This window comes from Gopherus evgoodei, chromosome 5, assembly GCF_007399415.2.
Source record: "Gopherus evgoodei ecotype Sinaloan lineage chromosome 5, rGopEvg1_v1.p, whole genome shotgun sequence".
In the NCBI taxonomy this organism is placed as follows: domain Eukaryota; kingdom Metazoa; phylum Chordata; order Testudines; family Testudinidae; genus Gopherus; species Gopherus evgoodei.
The window spans coordinates 45,522,719-45,543,270 of NC_044326.1; the positions used below are offsets into that span (position 1 = coordinate 45,522,719).

The following is a 20,552-nucleotide window of genomic DNA, read 5'->3' on the forward strand; positions in this document are numbered from 1 at the left end:
TACAATGGATTGTAAAACATCATATGGCAATGCGGACCTGGTTAAAACCCTTGCCTGTTAATTTCTAGAGTTTTTATTGAATATCTGAGTTTGGGGAAGCTATGAAACTCATGACATTTGAACATAGTCACCATATCTGATGCAAAGGTGGGAATATCATGCAGGCTAGTCTTCCTGTTCGAAATTGCAGGTTGGGGTAAAGGGAGATAGGGATTACATTTTTCTCTTTACATTAGTCTATTTGGAATCAAGGAAGGGCTCTTATCAAGTAAATATCTGTGATGTTTTGTTTTATTAGTGGGGAGTGTTCAGATTTGAGCTAATTCTTTTTTAACCTGTTTTCCTCTCCCTAGATGTCATGGATTGGGCGTGTGTGAACATTTTATGTATGTCTCAGTTCAATGATTGTATAATATCCTAAACTAAAATATGGGACCCTGGTTTAAAGAGCTTATGAGCTTTAATTTAAATTTATTTAGTAGCCAAGCCAGAAGAGAAGTTTGTGGGGAAGTGGGGTTGGCTTGTTAGTTTTTTTTTCTTTTAAGTTTAAAGAAAACTTCTTCTGTTTAATTGTTTGTCTTACAGGCAAAAAGAGGTACATGCGTATGTGAAAGAAGAGAGACTTTTTGCTTCGGCTTCAAAGCCTCCCCAATTAGCTGAAGAGGAGAAACATGCATCTGCTACATCTTCAGCAGTAGAAAATAACTTAGCAGATAAATGTTTTCAAAAAGAAGAGGAGGAAATTGAAAATAATTTAAGACAACAAGTTTCTGAGAATAGCATTATTCAAAGTGGTGTGGAAATCAGTTTATCAGATTATGAAGAAAAAGAAGTGCCTTTGGGGCAAAAAACTGTAAAAAGAGAAGAAATACATAGAATTACTGAAACAGAAACTTCTAAAACTAATGAGGTGAAATCTGTAGAAACCACACACTTGCATATCTGTTCTTTTGAACATATTCAAGAACATAGTGACAAGATTCTGGAAGTTCAAACTGAAAAAGATCAGTACAATGAAATTGAAGTAGAACCAGTAGTAACACATGAAAATAACATTATGAAACAAAATGGTTCATCTTTGGAGGTATCAGTGAGGCCAGAATTATTAAACTTTCTGGGTGACTGGCCTGTAGAACAAACAATCAGGCAGAGAACCAAAAGGACTAGAAGAATAGAAAAATTTCCTATGAAGCGTGATAAAGAGGATAAAGCAATGAGCCAGCATCTTCTTGATTCCCACAAGTCACAAGTGGACCTGGCAGATGTTCAGCAGGAAGTACTACCTGGTGAAAAAAGACAGGGGGAGGAAAATTTAGTCTCTGACTCTTTCTGTGTTCTTGGCGCAGATAAAATTACCCCAGAATTGCAAATGATGGGAGACTGGCCTGCTATGAGCTCTTTACAGCAGAGGCAACATAGATCAAGGAGAATATCAAAGAGAAGTCTAAGTGAATCTGATGAAGCTGGAAATAATAAATGTGATATACACAAAAATGTTCTTGACACAGTGAATATGCTTCATGGAACGTCTGTGAGCACTGAAGAGCTACAGGACACAGCGACATCACATTTTCAAGAACCTGAAAGAGTAGCTAGTGAAAATATCAGTGAGAAAAAGCCCCAACAAAATAAAAGAACACGGAAGCATCATAAATTAGCCCTCACGTTTACCAACAGCAGTGTAGCCCTCTCCAAACCGGAAGAACAGCTGGAAAAGGAACCTGAGAAACACATCTGTAAACAACCAAGCAGGTATTCACAGACTGAGCCACAGGATTTCGCGCTTTTATGGAGATTAGAAAAGAAAATTATTATTTCTGAGAATATTATTTCCGAGAATACCAAAGTATTACATGGCAGATTAGAAGCATTCAGACCAAAAGATATGGATGCTGCTTCAAGTTCTCAAGAAAAAATACCCTATAGAGTTATGTATGATAAAAGCACACATGTGGAAGAAAGTGAACTTATCAGTATTGATGAATCTGAAAATCTGAATGTTCTTTGTAAGCTGTTTGGGTCCTTTTCATTCGATGCATTGAAAGACTTGTATGAAAGATGTAACAAGGATATTGTCTGGACCACAGGCCTGCTCTTGGATTCTGATGAAAAGTTGTGTAAAGGCGAAGACATTGAATGCTTGCAGGAGGCAGGAACTGAGCCAGCTACCGCAGACCTTGAATTCAAGGCAAATACAAACTATGGAGAGAATCTTAAAAATTCTGAACAAACCAGCCAAATAATTGGGACTGATGGTATCACTCAGCTTTCAGAAAACAATTTATCAGTGTGTTATGCAGAGAGTGAAACTGCAGACATACTTGAAACAGATGCTAAAATATCTGACTCACTAACAAGACTTCCACCGAGTGCTTCAGTAAAACTCAAAAATACCAAGGACATTGCTCCCAGAACTCAGGCAGAAGGTTCAGGAACAGATATCATCGAGCAGTCTGTTTCAGAGACACAGAAAATAAACTTAAGGGCCATGAGCCTTATTAATGAAACAGAAGAAAAACCAGTGATGCCACAGCTTGATGTGGGCTTATGTTTTCCTGAGACTTTCCATAAGGTGTTTAACACTGCTCCAAACATTTTGAAATCCAAATTAAATAAGGAGATAGACAATAAATGTTCAGAAACATATCTAGAGAGTTCCAAAGTAAATAATATGATTCTTCCGTTACTGCAAATGGATCAAGCACCTTTGAAGAACTGTGCAAGTGATGTAGAAGAACTGGAAACCTATAAAGAAACTCAGGGGAATGATATGATAGCAACTGGAGGTGATAGAGAAGAAAGCAAACCTTCTAATATGGATGAAGATAGAACCAAGATATTGAACCCTGCTTCATTATCCTCAGGATCCATGAATATAAATTGCCTAGAATTGGCATTACCTCCTGAACTAGCCCTTCAACTGAAAGAAATATTTGGGCCAGTTGGCATTGACTCAGGTAAGGACATGAAAAATAATTAATACAAATATATATGTAATGTAGTTCTTTTTTTTTAAAAAAAAGCCATTTTAATTTATTTATTATGCTTACTTTGAATTCCTCATGGTATTGTGGTGCTATTCAAAGGCTCTTGTTCATTTAAAAACTGAACTGAACCAGAATGTTACATAAAATATAGCAGAAAAGATAGCTATAATTTCTTTTCAATTTTTTGTCTCTGCCCACATATACATTTGAAGAGTATTGCAAGAAAATATTTCCACTTGTCTGGCTTGGAGCGGAACCTACCTTCCGTCTCCCAAGGGTGGAGAGGTAGATAATGATGAGGAAAAATTTTGATTGGTTGGGAGAAGGAAGAGAGAGAGAGAGAGAACCTTTGATGGAACAAGTAAATGGGTAAGGGAGATGCCAAATCAGAAATGAAAGAAAGTTTGAGAGAGAGAGAGACTAATATGAAACATTTTTTAAAATGAAAAATTAGTCTGAGAGAAAACGCATTGAAAACCACCTGAAAACACATCAAGATATAGAATTAAAAGGAGAGAGATCAAGAGAAAATGGAAAGAAAAAACAAAATAATCATCAAACACACAAAGTCCACTGGGGACTGTTGTGCCAGCCAGGCATTGTTTGATGAAGTTGCCAGAATCTGGCTCAGTCCTGAAAATCACAAATCTGTAGGGTGGCCCCACAGGCAGTTCCAGGTGGGGTTAGGGCCTTCATGGGATGCAGAGTTTGAGAACATGTATCCATCCTGGCAACATGGCTGAAGAGCATGGAGCACCACTTTTGAATGTAGTGAGGGACTGAAGAAAGGCCAGATCTTTATGAGATTGTGGCATCTGGCACAATATCAAACCATTTTTTATGCTCAGGGTTTGGTGCTGACTGTGCATATGGAATGCCTGTAGCCGCTCCAAGTCTGCCTGTAAGAGAGTCCAGGTTTCTGACCCATATAGTAATACAGGTAATACACAGGTTTGATTGATCTTGAACTTTGTTTGAAAAAACAAAAGGAGGTTTAGTAATCTTTGAAATTATTTTTCATAATGTTTACTTGATATAACATGTTGAATCTATAATTTATTGATGGGTTTGGCTTTGAGCAAAAAAAAAAAGAGAGACCTGTTCTTGGGTTGGGGTAAGAAGGGGGAGCGGGGTGTTACTATTTCTCAGAGCTGTTCCCCTTTCTTCGCATGCTCTAAATCACTCTCCTTTTCTTTTTGAGAAACTGACAGGTGTAATAGTATCAGTTAGGTGTGCCGGGGAAAGATTACATTATGCTGCTACCATGGTCACTCTTGCTGTCTGACTAGTGTAGAAAAGGATTCTTGGCTTTTAGGCTTCCTAGGGAGGATGCTTCTCTAAACTGGGTATGATGCAGGGAACAATGAGGACATTAATGCCTGATGTATTCTTCAGGGATGATTATCCATGGAGAGAGATTAAATTAGGGAAAAATGCAGCATCACAATTCGTCACAAGATTCAGAGTTAATTGCAAAGACGTTAAATGCAAGGATGGACATGTAAAAGAAGAATACGCATTAAAAATTATAAGGGCATAAAAAAGCCGGTCATTCCAATAGTCAGGTTTAAACAAGATGCAATTAATATTAACTTGCTCTCTCCTGCCCCTTCCAGATTGTGTTGGTTTATGAATCCTGTTGAGTGAGGGCTCAGAACTCAGTGTCTTTATTTAATTTGGAAGTCACTGCAGTTTTCAGGCAGAACATTTTTATGTAAAATTCCCTAAATGCAAAATAATTAGTGGTAAGCCACAGTGCTATACTTGATAGGACTAATTTTTGTACAGTGCTTTAATGAGTATATTTTCTTTCTTCCATAAGGATCTCTAACTGTTGAGGATTATGTGGTTCATATAGATCTGAATCTGGCCAAAGTGATTCATGAGAAATGGAAAGAATCTATTATGGTTAGTAGGCTTCTTTCTTATAAGAAGTTACACTTGGGCTTTGTCAAACTATTTGTTTCTCTTTCTGCATTTGTCTAAATATTTATATAAGGTATTTTATATATTTACTATAGCAGTGAGAATATTAGCTATACTGTGTAAAATACATAGGGTAAGTGGACATGTAGCATAGCGGAAATCATTATTTTAGTTATATAGTGTTGCCTGCCCCTGCAACAAATAAAACCCAAAGGCAGTATAATACCAATCTCTTAAAATACAAATGTAAAAAACAAACTATGGAGTATAATTTCAAAATGGGCATCAGTGCCCCACTCTCATGCTTCTAAAATACATTTTTGGAGGGAAGGGGAGAAAGAGGAAATCATTGACATTTTTCAGATTTTGGGAGGGATAAGATGAAGAGGATTTCAGGGAAGAATAAATTTCACACCGTAAGGCATACCATAGCAAAAATTTAGATTCATTATGGGGGAAAAAGATCATAACATACAAATTTTCACAAAAAGATCAGTTAATGTCCAATCTGTTGTTATGTATTGCCCATTGTTTAAACAAGAATTTTAAAACCATCCACCAACAATGACATTCGACCTTAAAAAGCCTTGATTTTATTCTTTAAGAGGACGTCTCAGTGCACATTACTTATGTACAGAAAACAAATATATTTATATTAACTAATTGAGAAAGGTTCTCTTAGAGTCTCATGTCATCATAAATTCAACTAGAGTAAGAAGAAACAGTGCTTGAAACTGCATCTGATTTTTTGGTACAGTCTTCTCTTGGTTTGTCTAATCTTTAATTTAATTATGAGTTCTGATTTGATATCTTAGCAGTACTTTGATCTGTCACTTGAAAAATAGTGTTATTTTCAAAACTTTACTTCCTAATGTATTTCTTATCTTAGATATATACACATTTTTTTCAGATAAAAAGTTTAAAAATTTAATTTAATTTGAAACCTGTTTACCTGAAAAGTAACATTTGTTAAGTTAATATGAGAGGGAAAGCTTTATCTATGGTTCACTGATGTGATTTTTTTTTTTAATATTCGTATTTAGAAGAGACAAAGGATGGAAGATGAATATTATAAGCTGCTTATGCAAGGTACAGTATACTGTTCCCTTAAATTACTGTAATAATGCTCAGTTCTAGAAAACTAAAATTAGTAAGGTTAAAAAATTGTGAATTGTTGAAAATCGACTGCTTCTTTTGTTAAGTTCAGCTTGCATTTAGTGGATATAATATGGTACTCGCCATTATCTTACAACTGTAGCAGTAGTAGTAAAAATAAACAAACCACTGACTTTAACAATAGCATTAAAGCACTCTATGAGGATTGGCTTTTCTCATGTTTACCTGGGATCAAAATGCATAGGGTGAGATTATGACTGAGTCTGTATCGATGTTCAAAGGCCTGATACAATCTCCATGGGTAAAAGAGACACCGAACCAGGCTAGTGCTACAAGTGGGGCTACCCTTCTCCAAAAAGAAAGGGGGAGGGGCCATGGCCTTAGTGAGCATCCCATCCTTTCACCTTGGTCACCAGAACTGGCCCAGTATGGGGGTAATGCATGTGACCCTTTTTCAAATGGTGATGGATCTGCTAATCAAGCATTCAGTCCCTCAGCTCCCCAGGAGGAATCCTTCCTCTGCAGCAAACACCCTCTCCACTCACCTACGACCTGGACTGTGACTTCAAGCCACAATCTGGTCCTTAGACTTAAAGGTTTTGCCTAATAGCTAAACTGTGCCATTAACATCGCAAGAGAAATACATGTCCAAATAGTTAAATATCTGTTCATAAGTTGTGGATGCAAAATATATATACACACAAAAAGGTAACTGTGAGTATAAAAAATCCCACACATGGTCATATGCAGTTATCTATTTGCAGGTGTAAGTTAGGTTCCAGCATTTAAAAATTCCATCTGGATTGTTCCTTTTTTACTAGTTAGAAGAAAAATGAAGCTTAATAGAGTTTGGTGGGGAGAGGGTGAGGAGGAAAATCTAGGCAATGTAATGTTATTTTTGCTAAAAATATAAGTTGCTTAAATAAAATTAGATTATTCATAAATTAATGAAAATGTAGTAAGGTGAAATGTATTTTAATTACTTCGGGCTTTGCTTTAATTAAATACATTGACTTTTTCACTTTGTCACCTTGAGATTTTTGTTGCTTTTGTACTGTTTGACCAATTAGATCTGGATGACTCGAATACAATCTTATCTCAGAGCACAGACAATCAACTGCAGAGAAAGAAAATGGCCTGTTCCTCTCGATCATCAACAGACACACACAGTGAAAATCTAGCAACATCAGAAATTTTCCCTTTTATGGATCACTGGAATGCACAGACTCAAAGAGTATCACTCAGAGAAATAATGTCTGAAGAAATAGCCTTACAGGAGAAACAGGACCTGGTATGAATATTGCCACTTTTTATGATGTCTAAGTTGTATCACACTGATTTTTTCCTCCCCCCTGCACAGTTTGGTATGGTTAGAAGCCATATTTTGCTTCTATAGTTGCCTATCTTTGTACAGGCTGACTAGTGCTGAGTTTCTGAGATAGATGTTAACTAATTTTATTAATTGTTTTTTGATAGCTAGAGTTTACTTAAGGTGCTAGATAAGTCAGTTGATGTTTCTGTTTAAAATAAATCTGTCATTTGAAAGTTTAATATCTTAATTGTTTCACAAACAGATCATGCTATATCTCGGTGTACAGGTTAGCATTTGCATTTGGTTGAGCTGCATTTTTGGTTGTTTACTTTTAAAAATGTATTTATCATATTGGCTTCATGCATTCTTTGTAAAACAGCCATGCAAAAATTTGTAATTCGCATCATGCCATGCTTGTTCAAAAAGAGACTTAATTGCTTGTGATACTTTTTAAAAGAACCCACAACATTCCAGAGAGCTGACACATTTAAAGGGTATTGAAGATGTAATTCTCTCTCAATTTGGCACACACTTATTATTCCCTAAAGTTTTTTTTCTTTTACATTTTCTTAGTTTCCATTTAGTTTTCCCTTGTTTTCAATTTGAAGCTTGTAATGATCTAGCTAACTGCGCTACTCTCCTTCAATGGATGCAATGACAGATTAGTGCAGTTACGTCTTTCTTTGTTATTCTGTTGCCCTGTATGTAGTTGTCCTAAAAATAGAATGTCCCTAGTTCTGTTGACACTGAAGTTCAAACAGTATAAGCCTGTATTTCAGAAGCAGAGTATTGTGGGTTCTTTCCCTTATGCTTATATATGGTTTACTGATAATTATTGTGTCCACAGATTGATTTAAACTTGGTGTAATCTGGCTCAATTTTGTTTTGATCACTTTTTTTATATGAGTACTGGAATTGTCAGCTTTATTTATTTCAGTTTTATAATTAAGGACCTGTCATATCATGTCCTCTAGGTCAGTGTTTCTCAACCTTTTTGATACCAGGGACTGAGTTGCTGCCTTCCCAAACAATGGCAGGGAGATCTGAGGGACTGGAGCTGGTCCATGGACCAATCACTGAGAGACACTGCTTTAGGTGACTTCTGAAATTTGAATGCACAATACATCGAAACAACCCATACCTGCCTCAAAACAAAACCAATATTTCCCATCAACAATAAAACAACCATAACTCAACCCCAAACACTCAGTATGCTCCTTGCCCAATTGCCTGGGGGAAAAAAGATGGGCTTTGCAGCATGCCTGGAATGTTCAGGAATCTGGACATTTATAGACCAGCAGAGTAGCAAATTCCAAAATTTAAGGCCCCCTTGAAAAATACCTCGCCATCTGCCTTCTCTCAGTTTAAATTGAGAGAACGCTAGCTTAGTCACTTCCAATGATTGCAGACTGTGGCAGTACAGTATCACAGAGCATGATATGCCCGTCCCAGCTTTCTGTGCACCAGAAGTGTGTGTGTGGCTGATGTTTATATGTAATTAAAATCTTTAGCATGATAGGTGCCAAGGTAGTGAATACATTTTTTTGGTAATAACAAATTAGTTACATTATTGGATCAGTTTTATTAATGTTGATTCCTCTAATGATGATTTTACCTTTTCACTTACTTTACTTTCTGGATTAGAAACATGTTCCTTCCATGGCTAGAAAGGACTGTGCTGCCAGTTTGAAAGAGAAGCAACTGTTTGAGATGTTCCCAACCATAAACCAAAACTTCTTAATGGACATCTTCAAGGATAACAAGTGAGAGATCTTTAAATATTTCCTTTGTAAAATGCTGCATAGTAATAACATACAGTGCATGGTTATTCTGTCACAATTAAGTGCCCAAAAAGTTAATACTTTGTTAAAGAATGGTTCTATCCCAGTGGTTCTCAAACTTTTGTACTGGTGACCCCTTTCACATAGCAAGCCTCTGAGTGCGAGCCCCCTCTTATAAATTAAAAACACTTTTTTATATATATTTAACACCATTATAAATGCTGGAGGCAAAGCAGGGTTTAGGGTGGAGGCTGACAGCTCACAACCACCCCTATGTAGTAACCTCACGACTCCCTCAGGGGTCCCGACCCCCAGTTTGAGAATTCCTGTTCTAGCCAATATAACAAAAATAAGTTTAGCTTTAATTAAAGGCCAAACTTTGTGGTCCTTAACAGCAAATTTTTTTTTTTAATATTTATACATGGTTTTCACTTGTTTTAATCTTGTCTTACTACTTTGAGAAGACTCTTCTCTCATTCCCTCACTTTCCGTCTACTACTATATTCCTTGGATGATGTTGAGTGACTAGAGCCACTTTCTATCAATGGTTCTGCTAACTCAAGGAGTAGCCATCCTAAGAATTGACTTGGAGAGATTGGCAAGTAATGGGAACAGTGTGATCAGTGAGAATGGCACTCAGCCAGGGGGAAAATCTACTGTGGCCTAACATCTGCTGTTAATTCTCTACTCCTCACCACCGCAGCTATGAAGCAGGCTGTGGCAGTATTATCTCTCCTTCCATTCATTCTTGCATCTGATTCTTTTCAGCTTCTTATCCTTGATGTCCAGCTACCACTTGAAACTCAAGACTGTGCAAACTGAGGTCCATCATTCTTCCTAAAACTTCACTTCTCCTTCTCTTGTATAACCCTTGACCATTCCCACTGTCTTCCTCTTTGCACAGGTTTCTTGCTTCCTGCATGTTCTCCCTATACATCTAGGCTGTCATCAAATCTTGTAGGTTATTTCTCTACAGCATCTCTAAAATTTGTTCTTTTCTCCATCTCATCAGCTCAAATACTTGTCCATATCTTGGTCATCATTCACTTTTGCTGTTGCACCCACCTCCTCTCTCACCTCTCTGTAACTTCCTTTAATTCATCTAAAGTTCTGCTGCTAAAATAGTCATCCTCATCCACTGCTCAGGCCATTTCACAGGCCTCCCTGGATCCATCCATCGGTTTCCCTTAATGTTTTACATTAAGTTTAAGGAGCCTGTTCTCCCTTTCAAGCCCACACAAATCCACTTTTGTAGCATCTTTGTTTTCGTTTCTTTCTTTCCTCACAAGTTGCCCTCCTAACTCCTTCCTCGGTATCCTTGCCTTCGTGGCTTCTTCACAACACCTCATTGATTTAAAACTGTCTTCCCCTTATCAGACTATTGGACAATATGAAAAATAGAGGACTACCAAAGTTGTGATAGAAAATTTATTCAATAAATCTGTATAGCAAAGGCTGATTGAAAATAAGACTCAGTATTACATGGTTTGCTTAATGCTCAAAGGTACAATGTCAATATATTTTTCATGATTTTTTAAAGTTTTTCTTACTATTGGTTATAAATTCCCAGAAGCTTGAAAATGAAATCTGTTTTCTTCTCACAATTATTTTCTCAGCCACACTGACGCACATGATTGTTGTTGTAGTGTGGGTTCTGAATGCTGGACTATTGTCTGTGATTTCTTTTTTCTTAATGAGCACTTACTTCTGTTTAAAATGCACACAAAGAATACCATTACCTTTGAAAACAGAAATAATAAATTTCTGTTTTGATTCAACTCCAGTACTGTTATGATAGTATTTACTCCCGTAGCTGTATGAAGGTCTACTGTATATATTTTAACAAATGCAGCTGCTGTTAATATGCATTGGGACAATATATATGCAAAGTTACTGATATTTTATTGACTCTCTACAGCTACTCCTTAGAACAGACCGAGCAATTTCTGAACTGTGTCCTGGAGGCAGACCCTGTAAAAACAGTTGTAGCTCAAGAGATTGCTCAGCAAAGTGACACTCTCCCTTCCTGTAGTGCTATAAAGAACCGAGAGAAAAAGGTACAAGCCAACTTTTTTCATAATTACAAATATATGTATACTGAAGTCCTGTATCAGTGTTATAGTACACATTTTGCTGCAACATTTGTATTTTGAATTTTTGTCACAGTGAATGTGGATATTTTTGACATTAGCTTCTTCCTAGAATGTGAAGCACTGAGTACTGAGATTTTTAGAATGGCGCTACTAACCTGTCTTTACTATTTAACAAGCTTGAACCATAAAGCTTTATTCTTCTGAAGTTTAGCGGTTTTGATGTTTTGCCCAATTTTCTCAGTCACATATGCACACTCCCTTCCTTCACGGAATGAATACTGAGATTGGGCAGGGAAAAGGGCGCTTAGAATATTCCAATCCATCAGAAAAATCGATCCGAAAAATCCGGTCTAGAATTGGAAAGTTTGCACTTGATGAGCCGCCCTCCTCCCCCTTTCTAATGGGTATTTATTTTAAAGCTCTACAGTGAAATATTTAAAAGGCCTTTTTGGAATTACCAAGGCAGCATCCTTCAGTTTAATTGAAAGCAGGGACTGCTATTTCCTCAACTAATGTCATTGGCTCCATCATCCTTTTAGAGATAGAATCATAGAACTGGAGGTCCCCTGACAGGTGTTTGTCTAACCTGCTCTTAAAAATCTCCAATGATGGAGATTGTACAACCTCCCTAGGCAATTTATTCCAGTGCTGAACTACCTTGACAGTTTGGAATTCTTTGCTAATGTCCAAGTTAAATCTCCCTTGCTGCAGTTTAAGCCCATTGCTTCTTGTCCTATCCTCAGAGGTTAAGCAAAAACATTTTTCTTCCTCCTCCTTGTAGCAACCTTTTACATACTTGAAAACTGTTATCACGTCCCCTTTCAGGGTACCTCTATACTGCCTGCCGGATCAGCAGGTAGTGTTTGAAGTATCGGGGATCAATTTATTGCGTCTCATCTGAACGTGATAAATTGATCCGCTAATTGACACCCATACTCCACCTCAGCAGGAGGAGTAAGCGGAGTCAATGGGGGAGCCGCGGCAGTTGACTCTCCTCCTTGAGAACGGCCAGGTAAGTTGAACTAAGATACTTCGAATTCAGCTACGCGAATAGCGTAACTGAAGTTGCGTATCTTAGTTTGACTTCCCCTCACCCCCACTAGTGTAGCCCAGGCCTTAGTCTTCTCTTTTCCAGACTAAACGTAGGTCATGTTTTCTAGACCTTTAATCATTTTTGTTGCTGTTCACTGGACTCTCTCCAATTTGTCCACATCCTTCCTGAAATGTGGCGCCCAGAATTGGACACAATACTTCAGCTGAGGCCTAATCAGAGTGGAGTAGAGCAGAAGAATTACTTCTCATGTCTTGCTTACAACACTCCTGCTAATACATCCCAGAATGATGTTCGTTTTTTATGAAAGTGTTACACTGTTGACTCATTTAGCTTGTGATCCACTATGACCCCCAGATCCCTTTTGCAGTACTCCTTCCTAGTCAGTCATTTCCCATTTTGTATGTGTGCAACTGATTTGTTCCTTCCTAAATGGAGTACTTTGCCTTTGTCCTTATTGAATATGCTTACTTGTGCTTGTACAATTTCTTAGTAATAAATTAAACTCCTGTATGTATGAATTAGCCTGAGAAACAGAGACTCAAACATGGGGGGGTATTTTCATTTGTCACATATCTGCCAGTAAAACATTACAGTTTTACTTGTAATGTGTTAATATTTTTCTCTCAAGCTTGTTTTCCTGCAGTAGGTTTATATTTTCTATACTGCAATGAATAAATATCACATAGCCCATGTTTCAAACACAAGTAATCTCACTTAGAGGTCGATACAGCTCTAGTGAGATCAGTGGGAGTTTTGCAGTGGACTTCAATGGAATTTGGATCAGGCCTTATTGCAAATGTTACCTGTCGCAGGCAAAAAAATCCAAAGAGGCTGAAGATGTTCTGAATGAGATGGTGTTCCAAGACATTGAGTACCCTGGGTACAATGACTTTAGAGCAGAGGCTTTCCTTCACCAGGAAAAGAAACAGGAATGCTTAAAAAAAGCAGAGGAGGCCTATCGCATGGGTATGAAGCCTGTGGCAGCATTTTATGCACAACAGGTAAAAAGAGAAAAGTGCATTGTGTTTTGATTTGAGGATGTACTAAATACCCAACTGAATGTGATTTGAACATGAATTCACCTACTGCACTTGTTTGGATTTGCTTTATTATTAAACCTCCCAAAATATGCAAATCTTGGGAAGTCCCCTACCTATCACAAATGCATTCATTGGTTAGAAAGTAAATTGCAGTTTTACACTGATCTGAAAGCTTGTGTAAAAATAATATTTTTATAGTGCAAATTTCTATTGAAAGTTTTAAAACTATGAAATACTCATCACATTTTTGCTATACAGTGATATAGAAATGTTACTATTAAATCATTTTTCTAGGGCAGTCAAGTTTTTTCGCAGTTAACTCACACGATTAACTAAAAAAATTAATTGTGATTAAAAAATGAATTGCAATTAATTTCACTGTTACACAATAGAATACCAATTGAAATTAATTAAATATTTTTGGATATTATTCTACATTTTCAAATATATTGATTTCAGTTACAACACAGAATACCAAGTGTACAGTGCTCACTTTATATTATTTTGGCTATATGAATCTTTAGCGCATCTGACACGTAAATTTCTTGCGACGCTGGCTACAGTGGTGCCATGCAAACACCTGTTCTCACTTTCAGGTGACATTGTCATTGAGAATTGGGCAGCATTATCTCCCATAAATTTTAACAAACTTGTTTCTCTTAATTGGCTGAACAAGAAGTAGGACTGAGTGGACTTGTAGGCTGTAAAGTTTTACATTGTTTTGTTTTGTTTTTGAGTGCAGTTATGTAACAAAAAAAACCCCTACATTTGTAAGGTGCACTTCCATGATAAAGAGATTGCACTACAGTAGTTGTATGAGGTGAATTGAAAAATACTATTTCTTTTATTTATCATTTTACAGTGTAAATATTTTAATAAACAAACGTAAAGTGAGCACTATACACTTTGTATTCTGTGTTGTAATTCAAATTAATATATTTGAAAGTGTAGAAAACATTCAAAAATATTTAAATAAATGGTATTCTATTGTTTAACAGCACAATTAATCACAATTTTTTAAATTGTACAATTATTTTTTATCATACAATCGCGATTCTTTTTTTAATTGATAGAGCTACATTTTTTCAACAGAATATTTAATATTTTGTACATATTGTGTGCAATTTTATTACCTATTACTCATATTGGTGAGTTGAGAAATTTTATTAAAATATTTAGTATCTGATTCTTTTTTTTTTTAAAGTAGCTTTGTTATATTTCTAACCTAGATATTGTTATGGCTTGTTCAGGAAGATTCTAAATAGTAATGTCTGCATGACTGTTGAACAGAAATATAATTTCAACCACTATCCTGCCTCTTCTTCATGGACACAAGTTATAAGTGGAAATTTGCAAAATAAAGAATTTATTCTAGGGCTTTTAGAGAAGAGCTAACTGTTACCTTCACTCTTGTGAAATACTTGCCTCTTGTGTTTAATTTTTTCTTTGTACTTTCAATTTGAGGCAAAAATTGTAAAAACTAGATTTTGTTTGTGAGCCTGAGTTTGAGACTTGAATGTTTATGGTGTTTGGCTGTGCTTTCAGCTCCCTACAAGTGAGGATTGCTGGCTGGTATCTCTGAATCTGCCACTGGGCAGTCACTAGAGAAACTTCAAGACAAAATATCACCTGCAATCTCTTCTGCTTATTGCACCATTAAGCCAATATCCGAAGAGTATTTCCACAGTTCCTAAAACTGTGTCTACTGACCTCCAAGGTCACTGTTTGCTGCTACACTCCCTATAGTGGTGGTATCTGAGGGTTTTAGATGAAGTGATTGCGCTACAAAACAGAAGTACATTTATAGCCATTACAGAAAATACTCAATGTATCATGGATCAGAAATTCAGGGCAACTGTAAACAAAGAGCCCAATCTTGCAGACACAATACCAGCGTTATTGCTTAGTGAGTAGCAAGTGTCTATGGGATTGGGCTCTTAGTTTGGAGTTGTTCCAGATTCCTGGTCCATGATAAACTCTCAACTCAGGCTACTCATTGTAGTAATCCCTGCATAGGTAATACATGTTTGTAAGACTGCACCGGGGTCTGCAATTTAATATCTCCTCTGCAAACCTCTTTTTATTTAAAACATCTTTCTCATTTTTTTTAAAGATTGTTTTTGTTTACCTGCTCCCTGCTGTATTGACAGTTCCAGTGCTTTTTCTTTGTCTCTTCATCCTCTTCTCCTTAGCAGGCTGCGCTATTCCCCTGATAGAGGTACTGCCTCCATCATGGAAGATTTTCCATAAAGAAAACCAAGAGATTTGGCAGCTATGGAGGAAATGTTCACAACTGCATGGCTAATCTGATCTGAATGAATACATTCTGTAGACTCAGACTAGATTTAAAGTATTTGAGAGGCATGTTCTGGCCTGTGGGCTAATTGTTTGAGACTTCTGATTTAATAAATGTACAGCTAATATTTTCAAAAAGTGCAATACCATTGTTAGGATAGAATATTAACTAACAAGTTAAAATTCAACACCGAACGGGGTTTGTGTGTTTATGTAGGCATCTTATACTGTTTATTTCTTTCTCTCTGACTTTCCTTCATTTTCTTGTGTCTTCCATTCTGATCTCTTCTCTGTGCAAGCTTTGACCAGTGTCCTGTGAGCGAGTTTGATTAAATCAGCATGTGACTCTCTCTAAATAGGTTTTAGTGACACACTTGCAGAATTTCAGTTGTGATTATAGTTCACAGTTTGATGCAATGAAATTTAAAAGCACCCTGCTTGTGCTGTCATCTTGAATCCTGATAACCAGTATGGAGCTTAGATTAAGTCATAGAATTTAACAGTTGATGTGTTTATGAATAAAGGGTCGCCTTCATGAGCAGAAGATGAAAGAAGCAAACCATGCTGCTGCTGTGCAAATCTTTGAGAAAGTAAATGCATCCCTGCTGCCTGAGAATGTTTTGGATCTGCATGGTCTTCATGTAGATGAAGCCATTAATCACTTGTCCAGAGTACTACAGGAGAAAAGCCACGGTAGGAATAAACTAATAATCAATCCACGCACACAGTTATCTCTTTGACACTATGCTCCGGAGGCCAAAGTAGAAAGAATACATTTTATAAACAGGGAAATATAAGGGGTATGAGTATTAATAATAAAGGCAACTTAGCAACACCTGAAGACAACTTGGTTTTATTGTAACTTTAACGATCCCCAGTGAACAGTGATATTTTGTGTCATGCAAATGCAAATAAAATGTGCTTCTCTTTTCCCTTTCCCACCTCTATTTCTCTATTATTTTGTCTTTCCCGTTTTACTACGCTTTATTCTCATTTTTTCTTTTCTTCTTCTCCTCCTTTATCAAGGAGATCAGTGAATTTCTCCTTTATGGATTTTTCATCCTGACTTTTTTTCATCAAAGTTAATCACATCCCCTTCCCTCCTTTTTCGAGTCATCTTTTCATTCTTCTCTTTCAATATTTTGTTGTTGGTTGTTTTTTTTTAATCTTAAGAAAAAATGTTATGCTTGCAGGCCAGCATAATCCAACAATGTCCTAACACATGTTTTATACAAAAGTGTTCAGATTTCTGAATGATCTTTTAATGGCCTTTAGGATAAAATTATCACTTGCGTATTGGATTCTCTCAAGTTTCAGGAGCACCGTAACTTTCCTAAGTGTCATTCTGTGCAGTTGTGCATGAAGAGTTTTTTTTAATTTTCCTCCCAGTGAAGCATTCAAGTATTGCAGGAATGTTCTTTTCTTAGAAAAAAATGTAATAAAAATAAATGCAGAAAATACTAACTTTACTAACTTTACAACTTTACACACCTGGAGTGTTTTATAAGAAATACGTACCATGTAAGGCACAACCATGTGAATAGAAAACACTTCTAAATAATCTCTTTAAAAACAGTTTCATAACACAGGGGAAACTGAAGTGTTAAATAGGGCCTTTCACTTGCAATATGAGTGCCAGAACTAATTAACTCAGAATTTGCTCATCTTATCCATACTAGTCATAAAATGAGACTCCTATAAGCCAGTGGTCTCCAACCTTTCTATGCACAAGATCACTTTTTGAATTTAAGTGCAACCCAGGATCTATGCTGCCCCTTCCCCGAGGCCCTGCCCTGCTCACTCAGTCGCTTTCTCTCCCCCACCCTCACTCACTTTCAGGCTGGGTCAGGGGGGTGCGGAAGGGGGCTGGGGCCAAAGGGTTCAGCGTGTGGAGGGATGCTGGGTCAAAGGGGTTTCAGCATGTGGAGGGGGGCTCCGGGCTGAGACTGGGGCAGAGGGTTGGGGTGCAGGAGGGGGTGAGGGGTGCAAGCTTTGGGAGAGAGTTTTGGTTCAGGAGGGGGCTCCAGGCTGGGGCAGGGGGTTTGGGTGCAGGGTGATGGTTCCAGGAGGGGGCTCAAGGTTGGGGTGTGAGAGGGCTGCAGACTCCCACTGGATAGTTCCCAGGCAGTGGTGCAGTGGGGCTAAGGCAGGCTCCCTGCCTGCCCCTGCCCCATGCCACTCCCAGAAGTGGCCAGCGGGACACATGGCTCTGGGCGCTGCCCCTCCCTGCAGGCACTGCCCCCACAGCTCCCATTGGCCACAGTTCCCCATTCCTGGCCAATGGGAGCTGCAGGGATGGTGCTTGCAGGCAGGAACAGTGCGTGGAGACCCGTGGTGCACCCCTCCTCAACCCCAGGAGCTGCAGAGGCATGCTGGCCACTTCCGGGAGTGGCATGGGGCCAGGGCAGGCAGGGAGCCTGCCTTAGCCCCACTACGCTGCCGGACTTTTAGCAGCCAAAGATTGCGATTGACTGTCAGAGGCTCCAGGATCAACCAGTCAATCACGATCTACCAGTTGGTGACCACTGCTATAAACCTGAATCTCTGCTTACTAACGTATTACATATTTTCCTGTTAATCCATAGAGTTTTAATTTCCTACAGCTCAATACTTATTGTCAGCAGCTCTGGAATGCTGGCAGAGTCCTCCTTGCTTAGTAGCCTCCTGACTCTGAAATATTTGTTTATTTGTTTCAGTTTACATAAAAAGAGATGCATCCCAGGCTCTAGGTACTTTGAAAGTTATCAAAGATCACAGATAATACAAAAAAGAAGTAGATAAAGGGAAGAGAGCAAGATTAGGATAGATCCTACACAAAGTGCCAATCTGTAAGTGGTCCCTTCGGTTTAAAAAAAAAGAAAGAAAGAAAAAGTTAGCATCTCTGATTATTTAGTTATAAAATTGAGATTAATTTAATCCTTCCTTCCCCTCCCCAGTATTCCCCTTCCAGACGATTACTGCAACCTTTTCTAGCGGCAGAAGGTTTGTGACTTTTAGCGAAGACCTAGAGAAAAGCCCTAGTAGAGCCCATGCTGATGTATTGAAACGCTGTATTGATCCTTAGGATGTTCCCAAGAACCTGCTCCAGTGTTTGAGAAATTACTGCCCTGCTAGTCTGACTTTGATTCAGAGGTTAAAAATTAATGTACATTTTCATGTTTCTTCCTCATCCTATCTTTGTGTGTCTTGTGAAAATTATTTCAGTTAAAATTTCTTCGTGCAAAACTGATACAATTTGTTTAGATTTAAGAATTTTGCTTCATGTTCATGATGAGTTTGTTCTTGTAAACATATTCTGTACTAAAAGTGCTGGGTTTTTTTATTGTGCTCTTTTAACTATCTTATGTTCTAACTGACTGTAAATTCCAAATACAGGTCTGTCATGAATAATGAATGATATTGCTATAAAATCATGAGGTTTCTGTGACAGAGCACAATGTATAGGTTTCAAGATATAGTCCAGATTTGAACAGTTCATTCAGACATATTTCTTAAACTCTAATGGCAAATTTAATTTACTTTTTATGCCAGAGGAAAAATGGATGGTGATGCATACATAACGGTTAAAGCTAATGTAGGAAAACAGAATTGTAAATCACTGCGGTGAAAATTTTCAGATGTATGGATAAGGAAGTTCTGCTAAATGCTGAGTCTGTGCAGAGAGAACATTGTAACCGTTACAATTCCTCCTGTAACAGAATACAAGCAGACTGGTGGTAAACCATATCTGTGTGTGATCACGGGAAGAGGAAACCATAGCCAGGGAGGAGTTGCTCGCATCAAACCAGCAGCCATTAAATACCTCACAAGCCACAACTTCAGGTGAGCTTAGATTTCTGTTACTGATATTTTGAACCTACATTCAGCTAACTAAACACTGAAATGTGTTTGAGAAAACTATACAATTTGTAAAATAATTAAGGCAGATCTACTATCCTAATAGTTCAAGATTGCCAGGCATCCATTTTTTTGACCGGAACGCCCAGTCAAAAAGAGACCCTGGCAGCTGTGATCAGCACTGCTGACTAGGCCGCTAAAAGTCTGGCTGGCTGCAGCAGCAAGCTGTATGTGGTTTCCGGAAGTGGCTAGTGTGTCCCTCTGGCCCCTAGGCGCAGGAGCAGCCCGGGGGCTCTGCACACTGCACCCGCCCGAGTGCTGGCCTTCCCATTGGCTGGGAATCACGGCCGATGGGAGCTACAGAGTCAGCACCTGTGGGTGGGGGCAGCGCGCAGAGCCCCCTGGCTGCTGCTTTCCTGTGATAAGCACCTCCCAAAGCCTGCATGTCAAACTCCCTCTGCACCCCAACCCTGAGCCCCCTTCCTCTCCCAAACTCTTTCCCAGAGCCCGTACTCCCTCCCACACCCCAACCTCCTGCCCCAGCCCTGAGCCCCCTCCTGCATCCCAAACCCCTCGTCCCTAGCTCCACCCCAAGCTGTAGCCCTGACCCCTGCACCCCAATCCCCTGCCTCAGCCTGGAGCCCCCTCCTGTACCTTGAACCTCTCATTTCTGGCCTCACCTCAGAGCCTGCACCCCCAGCCCAGAGCCCATATCTCCTCCCAGACTCCAACCCACTGCCTCAGCCGGACCCCCACCCACACTCTGAACCCCTTGGCCCCACTTCCCAACATGGAGGTTCCTGCAGCCCAAACCCCTCCTTCCGGGCCCCACCCCAGAGTCCATGCCCCCAGCAGGAGCCCTCACCCCCTCCCTGGCCCAGCCCAGCGAAAATGAGTGAATGAGCAAGTGTGGAAGAGCGTGAGCGATGGGGGGAGGGAGGATGGAGTGAATGGGGGCAGGGCCTTGGGCAGGGCAGGTGGCAGGACAAGGGTGTTTGGTTTTCTGCAGTCAGAAAGTTGGCAACCCTGTAGTTCCAGTGGAGATAAAATTTCATGACATAAAACTGTCCCATAAGGGAAGTTCGATACAGTTTTCTTCTGTCCACGTTTA

The 20,552-nt window shown here is 38.7% G+C and overlaps 1 protein-coding gene across 6 annotated transcripts in view; it reads left to right on the forward strand.

Moving 5' to 3' along the window:
- The window catches only part of N4BP2 (NEDD4 binding protein 2), a 63,939-nt gene that overhangs the window by 36,885 nt on the left and 6,502 nt on the right, over positions 1 to 20,552 (forward strand). The window contains exons 10-20 of one of the 6 annotated variants that reach the window (XM_030565528.1): positions 586 to 2,957; positions 4,810 to 4,895; positions 5,957 to 6,002; positions 6,488 to 6,625; positions 7,100 to 7,320; positions 7,604 to 7,627; positions 8,986 to 9,104; positions 11,041 to 11,179; positions 13,082 to 13,270; positions 16,129 to 16,297; positions 19,303 to 19,426. In XM_030565528.1, the coding sequence (XP_030421388.1) occupies positions 586 to 2,957; positions 4,810 to 4,895; positions 5,957 to 6,002; positions 6,488 to 6,625; positions 7,100 to 7,320; positions 7,604 to 7,627; positions 8,986 to 9,104; positions 11,041 to 11,179; positions 13,082 to 13,270; positions 16,129 to 16,297; positions 19,303 to 19,426 (3,627 nt within the window). Of the gene's footprint in view, positions 1 to 585; positions 2,958 to 4,809; positions 4,896 to 5,956; positions 6,003 to 6,487; positions 6,626 to 7,099; positions 7,321 to 7,603; positions 7,628 to 8,985; positions 9,105 to 11,040; positions 11,180 to 13,081; positions 13,271 to 16,128; positions 16,298 to 19,302; positions 19,427 to 20,552 lie in introns of those variants that run through there. The other 5 variants (XM_030565529.1, XM_030565530.1, XM_030565531.1 and 2 more) reach the window with 5 other exon arrangements.